The sequence below is a fragment of the Heterocephalus glaber genome, unplaced genomic scaffold (genome assembly GCF_053883595.1).
Source record: "Heterocephalus glaber isolate CG9 unplaced genomic scaffold, H.glaber_assembly_v1.0 deba00001673, whole genome shotgun sequence".
Lineage (NCBI taxonomy): Eukaryota > Metazoa > Chordata > Mammalia > Rodentia > Bathyergidae > Heterocephalus > Heterocephalus glaber.
The window spans coordinates 8,977,478-8,991,774 of record NW_028258410.1 but is presented as its reverse complement, the minus strand read 5'-3'; the positions used below and the strand labels follow the sequence as shown (position 1 = coordinate 8,991,774).

At 59.0% G+C, this 14,297-nt stretch overlaps 1 protein-coding gene across 1 annotated transcript in view; it reads left to right on the top strand.

Moving 5' to 3' along the window:
• Cdh4 (cadherin 4) overlaps positions 1-13,982 on the top strand; it is a 526,919-nt gene extending 512,937 nt beyond the window's left edge. The window contains exons 10-16 of the mRNA XM_004840986.3: positions 1,523-1,776; positions 2,017-2,159; positions 4,768-5,001; positions 5,825-6,058; positions 7,397-7,536; positions 8,047-8,211; positions 10,692-13,982. Of these exons, the coding sequence (XP_004841043.1) occupies positions 1,523-1,776; positions 2,017-2,159; positions 4,768-5,001; positions 5,825-6,058; positions 7,397-7,536; positions 8,047-8,211; positions 10,692-10,898 (1,377 nt within the window). The 3' untranslated portion in view covers positions 10,899-13,982. The remainder of the gene's footprint in view (positions 1-1,522; positions 1,777-2,016; positions 2,160-4,767; positions 5,002-5,824; positions 6,059-7,396; positions 7,537-8,046; positions 8,212-10,691) is intronic.
• The last annotated feature ends 315 nt before the right edge of the window (positions 13,983-14,297 follow it).

Genomic DNA, 14,297 nt, shown 5'->3' with positions numbered 1-14,297 from the left:
GGGGAATTTTTGAATGTGATTGAAACGCATCCTGTCATATGGTGCCCCCAGCCCCCCGCTGGAGACTGCTGTGGGCTTCGCTGCTGGCCAGCTCTGAGTCTCAGACCCCACAAAACCTCTGTGCAACTCCCCTCAGCCCAGATGCGCACCGCAGACTTGAGCAGAGCTTCTCTGACAGCGCACCTCTGACCACAGGCTGTAGAAGCTTCCAGCAGTCATTCAGGGCCTGGCCCACCAAGAGGACAGACTGGTGTGCTGGGGTCCCGGGATCGCAGTAACAGACCACACACACTGGTGGGGTTAAAACAGCAGAATCAGCCAGGCATGGTGCTCGCCTGTCATCCCAGCACTCTGGGAGGCTGAGACAGGGGGGTCATGAGTTCAAACCCAGCCAGGCAGCTCTGTGCAACCCTGTCTCAAAGTAAAAAATGCATTGGTGTAGCTCGGTGCCAAGGCCCTGGGTTCAACCTCCAGTACTAAAACAGCAACAACAACAAAAGGAAAAGAAACAAAGAGCAGAACTGCATTCCCTGCAGCTCTGGATACCAGGGCTCTGAGGTCAAGGTGCCACAGGGCTGTGCTCCCTCAGGAGCCCCTGTGGAGCATCTGTCCCCCCTCAGTTTCTGCGGCTCCCCAGCTCGGAGCCCCATCATTCCAGGCCTCTCTGTCTGCACACAGCCTCTGCCTGTGTCTGTGCCCCAACCCCCCCACCTTCTCCATCCCATCTTGAGACATTTGACTTCCCCATCAGTATAGCTGCGTCTACAGAGACCCTGTCTCCAAGCCCGCTCAGACACCAGTGGCTGTGCCTCCTGGAGGACCCCCCAGCCCATTCCTCCCAGGAGTGCCCTGTGCCAGAGGGAGAACGGTGAGGGATGAAGCAAAGACAGACAAAGAGACACAAAAGCTGGGGCCAGGCGGAGCCTTCCTCCTGATGGGAGGGAAGGACCGGCAACAGCAGCCTTTACTTATAGAGTAGCGATAAGGGAAGCACAGGGGGAGGTAAGGGGGTGCCCGGGACAGGGACAGGGAGAGTGGCTAGGGTCTCAGGACATCGCGCTTGATGGTTTCATGGCCAATGGGCGGGGAGGAAGACGGCCCTCTGCTCAGCCAGGCCTTGCTGCACCACACCCTCTTGTCACCTGTTCTCCTCCCTCCGGCCCCTGCCTCGTCCATCCAAGAAAGTGAACAAGGTTGTGGGTTCCTCTTTCCACACAGGGCCCTGCCTCGTCCTCGGGAGGAGGCCAGTTAGGCCTGGCCATAGTGATCTACAGCGCAGTGCTCCCAGCAGAGAAGAGGCCGCCTTGAAGGGCAGGGGCCCCTAGGAGCCCTGTTCCTACCTCGTCAGTCCCTGGGGCCCTTTACCAACCTCCATCTCCTGCCGTTGGCCAAACCCACAGGAAGCCAGAGACAGGACACTGGGTACCAGAAACCAGGCCCTGACCGGGGGACAGAGCAGGCAGGAAGGGCAGGGCAGGGCAGGGCTGGCTATGCAGACTGACCGGCCCCTTCTCCCTTGCAGGCGGTGGACTATGAGCTGAACAGGGCCTTCATGTTGACCGTGATGGTGTCCAACCAGGCACCCCTGGCCAGCGGGATCCAGATGTCCTTCCAGTCCACGGCGGGTGTGACCATCTCTGTCACGGACATCAACGAGGCACCCTACTTTCCGTCCAACCGCAAGCTGATCCGCCTGGAGGAGGGTGTGCCAGCTGGCACCGCGCTCACCACCTTCTCTGCCGTGGACCCTGACCGCTTCATGCAGCAGGCTGTGAGGTGGGTGCGCAGCCCAGCCTGTCCAGCAGGGGGCTCCCCACCCCAGCCCTGTTATCCAAGGAGAGGAGCCCTGCAGTGCCCAGGGAGCCGCAAGACCCAGGCAGTCCAGGCAGCAAGGGGAGGAGGGCCCCAACCTCGGATAGGTCTGCAAGGCTGGGCTGCACCTGGGAAGCGTGGCTGGGCCCCCAGGGTGAAGAGCACCGGGTGCCCCAGCCCTGGCCTCCCCTTCCCACCCCGCAGGTACTCAAAGCTGTCCGACCCAGCCAACTGGCTGCACATCAATGCCTCCAACGGTCAGATCACCACGGCGGCTGTCCTGGACCGAGAGTCCCTCTACATCAGAAACAACGTCTACGAGGCAACCTTCCTGGCAGCTGACAACGGTGCGCCCTGCTCCCGGGAGGCGGCCGTCCGGGTCCGGTGTTGTGGATAAGGGCGGCTGCCTGGGAGGGAGGCATGGCAAGAGGCGTCAGAGCTGCAGAGGGCCAGCTGGGTCTGTGCAGACGCCATGAGCAAGGGCCCAGTTGGCCCCCCTGTCCCCCAGCCAGGCCCCCTTCATTCACCCTGACTTACCCCACCTGTGCCCCGCTTCTCCTGGGTCCATCAGCCCCCACTCAGGCGGCGTGTGCCAGTCCCTCACGCACTCGTGGCTCTGGGGACTCAGAGGCCATCCCAGCCTGCCCTTGCTTAATCCTGCAACATGAACAGCTAGTGCCTCAGTTTCCCCACCCATACGTGGAGGCCTTAGAACCAGATCCACAGTTTTCTAACATCTGTAGCTGCGGCCCTGGCTGAGCAGACCAAAAAGTGAGGGAAGGCCGGCCAGGTGGCACAGGGGAGGACCCCAGAGCCTGTGAGTGAGGGATGGTGGGCTGCATCAAGAGCCCTGGGCCAGGCCTGGAGGCCCCTCCACGGGCCCTGCAGCCCAAGGCCAGCTGAGCACTCCTGAGGCTAGGGTTAGGGTTAGGCATGGGGCTAGGGATAGACAGCAGCAGACCCTGGGGCCACACATCAGCCCAGCACCACTGCTCCCCGATGGGAAGAAGCCAGGCCCCTTGGTAGCTGTTTCTTCTCCCTGAGCCGCAAATGAGCTGTGGCACGGACCAGAGGACAGGCTGCTGGCATAATGAGCACTGAGCCAACGCTCACCGCCATCACTAAGGTTCCTGCACGGTAGCCTCAGAGCTGTTTATCAGCCGAGCTCAGTTCCTGCCTCTCAGGGCCAACACCCAGGTGTGTCTGCAAGGCGGAGTTCAGCTTTGTTAGAATGGCATTAATGTGAGCAGAGCCGAGGGCTGATTTCTCTCACATTACAAGCTGGAAGTGGACAGCCCAGGGTCAGGTCTGAGGATGCAGCCTTGCTCAGCAGCCTCAGTCTCCGCTGTGCCACAGCACGGTCCAGAAAACTGCTAGTGCTCCACTCGTCACAACTGCATTCTGCCAAACAGAAAGCGGCGCAGGGAGGACGAATGCACCCCGCTGCCCTCCTGCGCACTTCTAGAAAGCACCACGGAGGAGCCACACAGCCAGATCTAGCTGAAGGGAGTGCTGGGAAATGTAGTCTTGTAGATGGACTGGGCATCAGGTAACTTCAGGATGGAGACGGGAGGAAAGAGGAAGATGGGACCAAGTAACCAGGCAGTGCTCCCCTGGACTGAGAGGAGCTGCCTGCCATTGAACCACAACCCGCGTGGCCAGGAGAGGCCAGGGGCAGTGGGGTGGGAGGGTGAGCCAGAGTTAGGACCACGCCAAGCGTGCTGGGAGCTGCTGAGCAGCTGAGACACATCAGCAAGAGGAGCTGTGGCCCCGAAGCTGGTCCCATAGCAACGGAAAGCCTGGCGTGGCACCCACCCTGCCAGGCTTCCCCAGCCCCACAGGAAGCCGCCCTGGTCGCCAGCCTGGGACGAGTGCCTGGCCTGGGGGCTCCTGGGGGCTGGGCGGAGCAGGTGAAGGGGGAGCCCCGTTAGCAAACACAGCCTGGCTCTCCCAGCCAGTTACGAAAGCCGCTTCAAAGGCGAGCACTATGTGGTGTGCAGACCTTGAATGCATCGGGCTGCATTCCGGGCAGATGGGACAGCCACACTGCAGCAAAAGTCTCCACGCACTCTGCCAGCCTCAGCAGACACTTGCTGTCACGTAGGGGCAGGAGGGACCCTGCCACAGTCTGAACACTGCGCTTACTGCTGCCACCTCCAAGCCTGGGGCCAGGTCTCGCCCATGTCCTGCCCACACACGTGTCCACCAGCACCACTGGCCAGGGACGGTGGGGCTGGGCACATGGGAGCTCAGGGGACAAGGACACCCCCCAGCAGAGCCCCCTTGCTCACACTGTGGCCAGAGGCAAACAGGGCATCTGTGGAGACCACTTCTACCCAAAGCCCATCTCTGGAGTTCCTGGGACAGTTTGTGCCCAGAGCAGTTTGCAGTACTGGGGATTGAACCCAGGGAGCACTAAGCTACATCCCCAGCCCTTCTTAAAGTTTATTTTGAGACAGGATCTCACTAAGCTGCCCAAGTGTGATCCTCCTGCCTCAGCCTTCCGAGTGTTGGGATTTGCCACCACACCTGGTTCAGTCGTTCATTTTGATTGTGTGTCTGGGCTCAGGACACTCGGCCTCTCTGAGCCTAGCTGGGCAGGAAACTCAGGAAAGGCAGGGAGGCAAGGAAAGGCTGGGGAGAGATACCTGGGGGCAGGGCGCAGGCCACAGGGCCTTTCAGAGCCCTCCCTGGGCTGGGCTGGCACAGGGGACACCTCTGGGCTTCCTGAGGGCTGGGTCGGCCAGGCTGGGTCAGGAGGGATGTGTTGTGCTATGTGCGATCGTGGATGTCGGTGTGGCTGTGCTCGGCTGTCGGGCAGGTTCAGGGTTGTCCCGGGGCCCTGGTGTGTCTGTGTGTGGCCCCTGTGCCTCTGCTCTGCCGGGGCTGTGGTCTGGCCAGGGATATGGAGCTCCAGGTGTGGCCCTGTATGGTCACCCTGTGTCTGTCCCGCAGGGATCCCCCCGGCCAGTGGCACCGGTACTCTGCAGATCTATCTTATCGACATCAACGACAATGCCCCGGAGCTGCTGCCCAAGGAGGCGCAGGTCTGCGAGAAGCCAGGCCTGAACGCCATCAACATCACTGCGGCCGACGCCGACATCGACCCCAACATCGGCCCCTACGTCTTCGAGCTGCCCTTCATCCCAGCCACTGTGCGAAAAAACTGGACCATTACCCGCCTGAATGGTGAGCACAGCCACGGGGTGGGGGGCACCCAGGTCCTGGAGTGCAGCCCCCAGGGCCCCACCTGCCCCCGGACAGGACACAGCAGACAGGAGAGGGTGCTAGAAGGGGGCTGTCCAGCCCTCCCCCTTCCGGGCAGCTCCCGAACACAGCGGGGACACTGCTGCTGTGCCTCAGCTGTTAATTCCCTGGCTGCTCTTGTTCACCAGTGTGCACACCACGGGCTGTGACACCGCCCCTGCTCACTTCCTGCCCTGGTGTCCCCTTAGACGCTGCCCTGGACATGATCTAGGGCCTAAAAGGCATCCAGATTCTTCCGTGTGGACAGCGCTGTGAGCATGAACCCTAGCAGTGCTGTGCCAGTCTCTGCTTCCGCCAGCAGAGCACCTGTTTCCACCAGCTTTCTCCAGCGCCGAATATTATCGCTTCCAAAGCACTGCCGACTTCATAGCCAAAACTATGGCTTCCACTTACATCTCTTGACTACCATAAATTTTTCATATATGTATTCCTGTTTTAGTTTCTTTTGTGAACACTGGTGGTTTTGCCTGTTTTTCTTTGGAGTGGTTTTTCCCTAATTGATTTGATAAAACTCTATATAGTCAGGAAATTATTTCTTTACCCTTCATGTTGCAATTTGCCTTTTACTTGCACTGCCGTTGTCTTTAACTTAATGGTGTAGTGCATGTGTGCGTGTGCGTGTGTGTGTGTGTGTGTGTGTGTGAAACCAGGGGGTCTGTTTTCATGCATCGGACCAGTCCTGCCTGGAAGGAGGGCTGCCCGTCTGTTGCCCACCTGGCGAAGGTTTGCTGTTGCTCTGCTCCAGGTGACTATGCCCAGCTGAGCTTGCGCATCCTGTACCTGGAGGCCGGGGTGTACGAGGTCCCCATCACCGTCACAGACTCTGGGAACCCTCCCCTGTCCAACACATCCGTCATCAAGGTCAAGGTGTGCCCGTGCGATGAAAACGGTGACTGCACCACCATCGGCGCGGTGGCCGCGGCCGGCCTGGGCACAGGCGCCATAGTGGCCATCCTCATCTGCATCGTCATCCTGCTGAGTGAGTGTGGCAGCACAGCATGGGGCCTCGGGGTGCGAGCGCACCCAGCGCCATGGCCAGGCAAGGGCCCGGGTCCCACCTCAGCGTGTGGCTCAGCCTCATCCTCTCTGCCAGAAATCTCAGAAGCCCCACAAACCAGCCCTCAGGGGCTGCTCTTTCCTGCCAAGCCCACAAGGGCTGCGGGCCTGGCCCCTTCCCCTCTCCCCACTCTGCCTCCCAAGAGCCCCTGTAACCCAAACCTGGTTTCCCTGGGGCCCTAAATGCCTGCAGGAGGCTCTCAAGTGGGTGCTGGGGGAAGGACACCCCCTGTCAACATCTCTGAAGTTCCAGGGCTCTCTCCTATTGGGTTGGCTCGGGTCACATGCTCTCCTGGAAGCCAATCACCAGCCACGGAATGGACTGTGCCCATTGGCCACATCCAAGGCACATGTTCCTGTGGCTTCTTGTATCTCCCAAAACCCCACAAGTGGGGGGCGTGGGAAGAGGGAGAGGAGGCATGTCTGTGGATTCACTTAACTGAAGTCGAAAATATTCAGAAAAATACGGGTGTCTGTGCTGAACATGTACACTTTTTCTTATCATTATTCCCTGAACAACATGGTGTAACAACTATTTACATAATGTGTACATTGTATCAGTTATGGAAGTCATTTAGAAGCGACTTAAAATACACAGGGAGGGGCAGGCAATTTAGCTCAGTGGTTCCGCCGCCTGCCCTGCAAGCGAAAGGACCCAAGTTGGATCCCCAGTACCAAAAAAAAAATACACAGGGAGGGGACTATGCACATAGGTTGTATACAAATATGACACAAGGCACTGGCACACGCACAGATCCTGGTATCCCCAAGGGCAGGGAGACCCAGTCCCCTAGGACACAGTGGCAGGTAAAGGGCTAGCACCCGGTTCTGGTGCTGAGCAGGGAGTGGGCCAGGGGGCGGGAGCCAGTCCAGCCTGCCCTGGAAGCTGAACATACACTCACACAGGCACACAGGCATGCACACACGTGTGCCTCACACACACTGCAACATGTGAGCTCACACACTGTGCACAGGTACAGATGATGCGTTTCCTCATGCACACACGAGCATGTATGCGGACACACATGAAACATACTCAGGCACACAAATCACTGAAGACACGCACGTGTGTGCACACCGTTCCGGTCTCCACAGGTGTACACGCACACACATGACGCACACACAGGCACACACCTGATTGCACATGCACGCATGGCAGCCGTGCACCCAGCTGTGTACGTGCTGGGCTATGCGTGCGCACAGCTGTGTGCACCCCCGCCCCCGGACGTGCACACAGCGCTCACTGTGCGGCCCCCCACAGCCATGGTCCTGCTGTTCGTCATGTGGATGAGGCGGCGGGGGAAGGAGCGGCTCACCAAGCAGCTGCTCATCGACCCCGAGGACGACGTGCGGGACAACATCCTCACCTACGACGAGGAAGGCGGCGGCGAGGAGGACCAGGTGGGCCGCACGGGGGCTCCGCACGGGGTCTCCTGGGCTCCGGGGTCTCCGCGAGCCTTTCTGTGCCTCTCCCGGCGTGGGGCGTTGTGGGCCCCTCGCGGAACGTGCAGAGCCAGGCGGAGGCTGTGTCCTCCCGCCTCGGGCGCCAACCCCAGCCCAGCGCTGCCCCGGCCCTGAAGGAGAGGCCCCGGTCGGTGCTGCCCAACACTCCTGAGGGCAGGGCTCCCGGAGCTGCCCGGCAGAGGGCGCCCAGGCCTGAAGCCGTCCGTGCAGTGCAGCGGCAGGGCAGCGGGCACACAGACCCCACGCGTGCCCAGAGCACCGGCAGACAGTGGGCGAACGGAAAGACAGGGACCGCGGGAGGGCAGTCCGGCACAGGGACAAGACCAGATGGGACGGCAGATACCCTCGGAGACCAGGTCATGGCTCAGGACCTCAGTGCGGGATCAGAACAGGGCGAGCTGGGCATCGGACTCTGCCCTCTCTGACACACGACCGCCTCTGCCCCAGGACTATGACCTCAGCCAGCTGCAGCAGCCGGAAGCCATGGAGCACGTGCTGAGCAAGGCCCCCGGGGTGCGGCGGGTGGATGAGCGGCCGGTGGGCGCGGAGCCCCAGTACCCCGTGAGGCCCGTGGTGCCCCACCCAGGTGACATCGGCGACTTTATCAATGAGGTGGGTTCCCAGCAGCGGGAGGACCCAGGCCTGGGGTCTCCTGTAGAAATAAATCCTACCAGCACACCCGACAGCCGGGCAGGGCGAGGAGCGGACAGACCCCTTAGGCCCTGCCCAGAAGGACAGACTCTCGTCTCTGGGCACTCAGGGCTTAAGAGGAATTCCAGGCCACCAGGGCCACCAGGGCCACCAGGGCCACTGCAGCAGCAGAGAAGGCACCGAGAACCAAGAACGCGGACACCAGGGCCAAAGATGTCCCACGGCTCCCAGCTGCACACACTCATAACGGCAGGGACGCTCAGTCTGCACTTCAAGTGCTCGCCCCACCGCGCCTGCGCGCGCCGTCTTCCTAGGGTGCAGCAGAGGGACGCTCTGTCCAGCAGTGCTTCCCTTCGTGTCCCCGCCCAGCCCACCTGGAGGGCAGGGAGAGGTGCTGTGTTTCCCCTCCCTATTTAGGGGTCAGTGGTACCTGAACTTCAGCCTATGCCAGGCTGTAACTTTATAAGATTTTGTTTAAACACTGTAACCCCCGCGCCTGCCTAGTAAACTCAGTACCAAAAGTAAAATAAAATAAACATTGTAACCCACGGGCGATTGGGCTGAGAACACTCCAGAAAGGAGATGTGTTGCAGCCAAAGGCAGAAGTGCTGCAGGGCCCACACTGCTCCGACTGTGTGACCCAGCGAAGTGTTTGAAACCTCAGGAAGTCCACCCCCACCACCTACAATTAAAAGCCCCCCAGTTTGTTTGGGTTTTTGCGAACTGTGGATTAAGCCCAGGGTCTTCACATTGAACTCCATCGCTAGCCCTTTTTAAAAAAAATTTTTGAGACAGGGTCTCACTAAGTCTACATTGCCCAGGCTGGGCTTGAACTTGGTGATCCTCCTGCCTCGGCCTCCCAGCGTCCTGGGATTAGAGGAACCCCCCCTTTGAAATAACTCTTAGAAGAATTTAAAGATGCAAACTACAAACCATTCAACCCTGAAAGATGAGAAGAGCACCCTTCCCAGGGCAGGATGGGGTACTCAGAGAATACACTTTAGGAAAGAGCCTTAAATCTGTAGGGATTGGAAAGAGCGGACATAAAGGAACAAAACCCATGATTTGAGAAGCTAGGCAAAAGACAGCAAAATCAACCCGAAGAAAAATGTCTCCAGCACAGTCTGCCTCGAAAGCACAAGGTCCCAAGTTGGAGCCCTAGTACCAAAAAAAAAAAGAAAAAGAAAAATGTCTCCTGGAGACAGAAAGGCAGCAATTACTGCAGTGAGGGAGAGGTGGAGGCCTTGAGGCCAGCCCTGTAGGTGCCCCAGAGGTAGGCAGGTGTGTGCAGCTCAGCCCTAGTCCCTGTGCCCAAGCTGTCAGGGCAAGCAAAGCTCCGAGCCTCCTCTGTCTCTAAGATGATGGATCTTGAGTCCTAATATGTGACCATCTTGTCCCCTCTTGGCCCCAGAATCTGAGAGAAGTCTTTTCCTATTAGCTACACCCTTCCCTTCCTCCCAGGGTGTAGAAAAGCCCCAGCCCTCTGCAGGCTCCTTGCAGGTGTGAGGCAGCTCCCATTGTGCTGCAGGATGTGGGAAGTGTCCCGAAGCCTGGCCAGGCCTGGCCACACTCCACCAGGGTTCCTTCAAGCAGCACCAACAGCGTGGGAAGAAGGCAGACCCCCAGGTCCATTTGCTCGGCTTGGTGCACAGCTCTTGGTGCCTGGGGACGACTCCCTACCTCCCACAGTGACTTACACATCCAGTCACTTGCTAAACTGGCAGCAGGGAGCCGTTGTCATCAGCCCACTGGAGTTGACCGAACCCAGGGCCTTTGCTCTGAGCTCCATCCCCAGACCTTTTTTGGAGACAAGATCTCACTAAGTTACTAAATTGGCCAGGTTGGGCTTGAATTTGCAGTCCTCCTGCCTCAGCCTCCCAGAGTGGTGGATTTACAAAGGTGCACTACCACGCCCAGCTAGCTTAAATCAATTTCTGGTCTTTATTTGGATTTCCCTGAAAGCCAACTCAGGGGCACAGTTTGAGGGCAAACTGTTCACTCGGCTGATCCAGGAGCACAGGCAGGCTGGGGAAGGAGCCAGCCAGAGCCCACTGTGGGCACCAGGGACTCTTTCCCCTGCTGCTCCTGAACAGAGTAGTCCTGTGGGTGCAAGGGAGCTGGGTGTGCATCCTGCCCTGCCTTCAGTGCTTAAGGCAGCCCGGGCCCTGGCGTGGGGCACTGGGAGAGGCAGGCCTGAGTTCTAGTCACAGCACATGACGGTCACACCGCTCTGTCACCAGGAGAGTGTCCGTGCCCCACAGCTTTTGGACGCGATCCAACCCGTCCACATCCATCCCACTGTCAGACCCAGGCCCTGCTCAGCCGGGAAAGCCCTGCTGGCAATGCAGGGCCCCTGTGGGCGAAGGTCCCAGGCCCCTCCTCGTCCTGCCCTGGGTGGGATAGGGAGCATCCGCCCTGAGCCCTGTCTTTGTGACCCCCAGGGGCTGCGAGCTGCTGACAACGATCCCACGGCGCCCCCCTATGACTCCTTGCTGGTCTTTGACTACGAAGGGAGTGGCTCCACTGCGGGCTCGGTGAGCTCCCTGAACTCGTCCAGCTCCGGGGACCAAGACTACGATTACCTCAACGACTGGGGGCCCCGGTTCAAGAAGCTGGCAGACATGTACGGGGGCAGCGAGGAGGACTAGCCAGCCTCTGTCCTTGGACCCGAATGAGAACAGCGCTCGGACAGCAGGAGCAGGACTGCAGGGACAGCCGGCCTTCCGGAGCCTCTCTGCGGACCCGCAGACGGACACACGGACCGGACGGACGGCGCCATTCCCGTGTCAGGAGGCCCCTCCCGCCCTCCCCCGAGGAGCTGTCTAGCACAGACACTTGCCTGCTGCCACCGCAGCAGCTGCGTACCATGAAGGGAGAGCCAGAGGCACTGTCCCAACTTGAATTTCCTAGGACAAACACACTGTTAAAAAGCAAAAGTGCCTTTTGGTACACGTGTCAGATCCCCAAACTCAGGAGTGACTGAAGCAGCAGACAGCCCAAGCCCCTCTGCCCCAGACCTCGGGCCGGGCCATTCAAACAGCATGGAGCAAGGGTTGAGTGGGGGAGGAGTCCTTCCGGGTTTTTGTTTTGTACTGAGAGCAAAATGAAGTGAGAGTTTGAGGTTCAAATGCCAACAGCCTTTGCAGTGTCCTGGGCCCCTTTGGGGCTCCCCAAGGCCGGCAGGCCAGGACCAGCCAAGCCTTTGACCAAAGCCGAGGCTGTGTGGATCTGACTCCACCTGAATTTGTGGCTGTCCCCCACTCCCAGATGCTGTAAATAGTTTGCTCGGGCCCAGGGTCCCCTCTGCCCTTGGCCACGCCAGTGTCCCCAGTCCGCCAGACCAGCCGTCATTCCAGTGCCACAGAGCTTCCCCCGACCTTTGGTCCAGGAGAGTGTTGTTCAGAAGCCAGTGTCATGCAAAGCCCTGGCACAAGGCCTCCACCCCCAGGGATGGGACCGGAGGGGACGCCATGGAAGGCAGTGAGCACACGCAGCCCTGACTGCTCACAACCCCACACTCCCAGGGCCGTGCGGGCAGCAGACAGCAGAGCCCGCCATGGCTGGACACGGCCCTCCCAGGGACGCAGCAGCCTCGGTAGCAGCATCGCCCTCAGCGGACTCGGGCAGCCCTCTTCTGTCTCCCAGCCCATCTGCCCTGAGCTCGGACACTTGTGAACTGCTGTGCACCTCGAGGACCTGCTCGAGTAGCCACCTGGTCATGGAGGCCTCTGGCCTGCACAGGCCACGAACTGTGAACCTGCTTTCCTTTGGACCCACGCCTGTAGAGCCGTGGACCGCTCAGCTCAGGCCTGACTGGGTGGAGCGATTGGTTCTGCAGGACACAGACCCTAGGCGAAAAATGGGCCTGGGGCGTGTGTCCAGCGAGGCGTCCTGTGCTTGGACAACTTTCTGTCTCACCCAGGCAGGGAGGTCGTGCGCCCTGGGGACCTCTTGGGGCTCCTCCCCAAGCCCCAGCCCACACTGCTTCTGGGGTGCCAGGGGCAGCATGCTCCCCATCAGGGTCTTGGACTGTTCCTACCCTGTTGCTAAGCTTGTCCCCTTCTCCACACAGCTTTGGCCTAAAGGCACCCCAGAGTGGACTCGTGGGTGTCCCGCTGGACATCAGGGTTCCCCTAACCAAACTCATCCTGCTTCCATCCTTCCCAGGGCTGAGGTGGGGTACAAGCTGGGCTCTGGCCGCCTGGGGAGGGCTTGGGCACCGCTCCCCGAAGCCAGCCAGGCCTGGAGATGGCTCCCAGGAGGCCGGGAGGGTCCCCAGTCCTCAGCTGTGCTATGCAAATCGCTTGAGCCTGGCAGCCAATGAGATGGTCCTGAGTGTCTGGGGGTGTGGTCACCGTAGGGCTGCTGGGCCAGGGCTGGGGGATGGGAGCTGGGATTTTGTTTTGTGTTTTGGACAGTTCATCCTTCCGGAAGTTCTGAGCCTGAGGAGTGTGAGTGAACTGTTTGAAGTGTGTGTATGATCCGGAGCTGAGGCAGCCATGAACTGCTTTCTCTGAAATGCCAAGGCCTCCTTGGGCTCTCGGGACTTAGCCACAGGAGAGACTGAGGCCACATGCTCTGGCCTCTGGCTCCTCACTGCCAGACCCCTCCCCATTTCCCCTAAATCTCCAAGGCAGGCCAAGGCTGCAGCACTAGCGGTACGGACACCCATGGGGCCCTCCCCTGACAGCTGGATGGCTTCACCTATTCACCCCACACTCCGGTCAGCCCCCCCAGAGAAAGGTAGGGTTCCCAGGCCCTCCTAGATCCATCTAGGAACTCCACTCCAAGGCCAATGACTTAGCATTAGCCAAGCGTACAATCAGTGTCAAATGTCTCTTCTGTAGTTTGTAGATACGACATGTCTGTGGTCGGGGCCCCGTCGGGCTGGCAGAGTGCAAGGGCAGGACTCGGTTCCTCTGGAGGATTTTCCTTCTGGGAGCCCGAGAAACCTGCCCGGCAGGGCGACGTGTCCAGAACACGCTGGCTGTGGTCAGCCTGGTGCGCCCATGACTGGCCAGTGGGCTTTCTCTTTCTTGTGTCTTTCAGCACATCCAAAATTCGAGGCCTCCCGCCACCACAGTGTCAGGTGAAGGCCAATTGTCAGGCCCTCAGAGGTGCCTCAGTTTCCCTAGTGTGAGTCCATGGTCCATTGAGATGACAACTCTGTTTTCTCCGAGGTAAAAAGTCAGAGGAGGGGAGTCTCGATTTCCACCAAAACGAAAAGAAATCCCACCAAAAGATCAAAATGACTCCTGTGCAGAGCACAGCCCTGCTCCCAGCAGTGGCCTGGCGGGGGCACCTCTGTGTGCGCCTGGAACGCATTTTACTTTTCCCTTCTCTTCACTTCATTCTGATTTTTTTTGCATGTTTCTTTTTGGAAATGGACAAATGTGTAGCAGCCCGCATGACTGTGGTTGTCCTGGGAAAGACCCGGAGAATGATGTGTGCACACCGAAACCCTGAGCATTGCGCGCTTAGACAAACGTTCCGACTTCTTTTGTAATCGTCAACAGCACAACTATTTTGTATTGTTGTTTGTATCATTTTGTACCGAAAAAAAAAAAAAAAGGAAAAAAAAGGGAAGAGAGTCGATGTTTTCGATGTGTTTTTAGTGTCAGGCGGTCTTGGTTCCAAACGGAATAGCAGCTTTGCAGAATTGTCGTGTACTGGAGCGGAGTCAGGCATTCGCACACTGCTCCAAAGGAGTGAATAAAGTCCCCTTTGAAGTAGCTGGCCTCGGTGTGCCTTGTTTCTTCCATGCATCCCAGGAGCCAGTGGTGTCCAGAGCCAGCCGCTTAACGGTCAGGGACATTGTGTCACTTCAGGGCCCATTCATGCGGCAAATGCTTAAACAAACAGACTTCCTGAGCCCCACCTTAGATTCTCTACCACCCACTAAAGGGTGTTCTGGCCAAGGGATCTGCATTGGATTTTATTTGTGTTGGGGAGATTAACCCAGGGTCTCCCTCATGCTCGGCGAGTACTCTCATCACAACATCCCGCCATTTTCTTACTTTTTGAGACAGAGTCTCACCAGGTTGCTC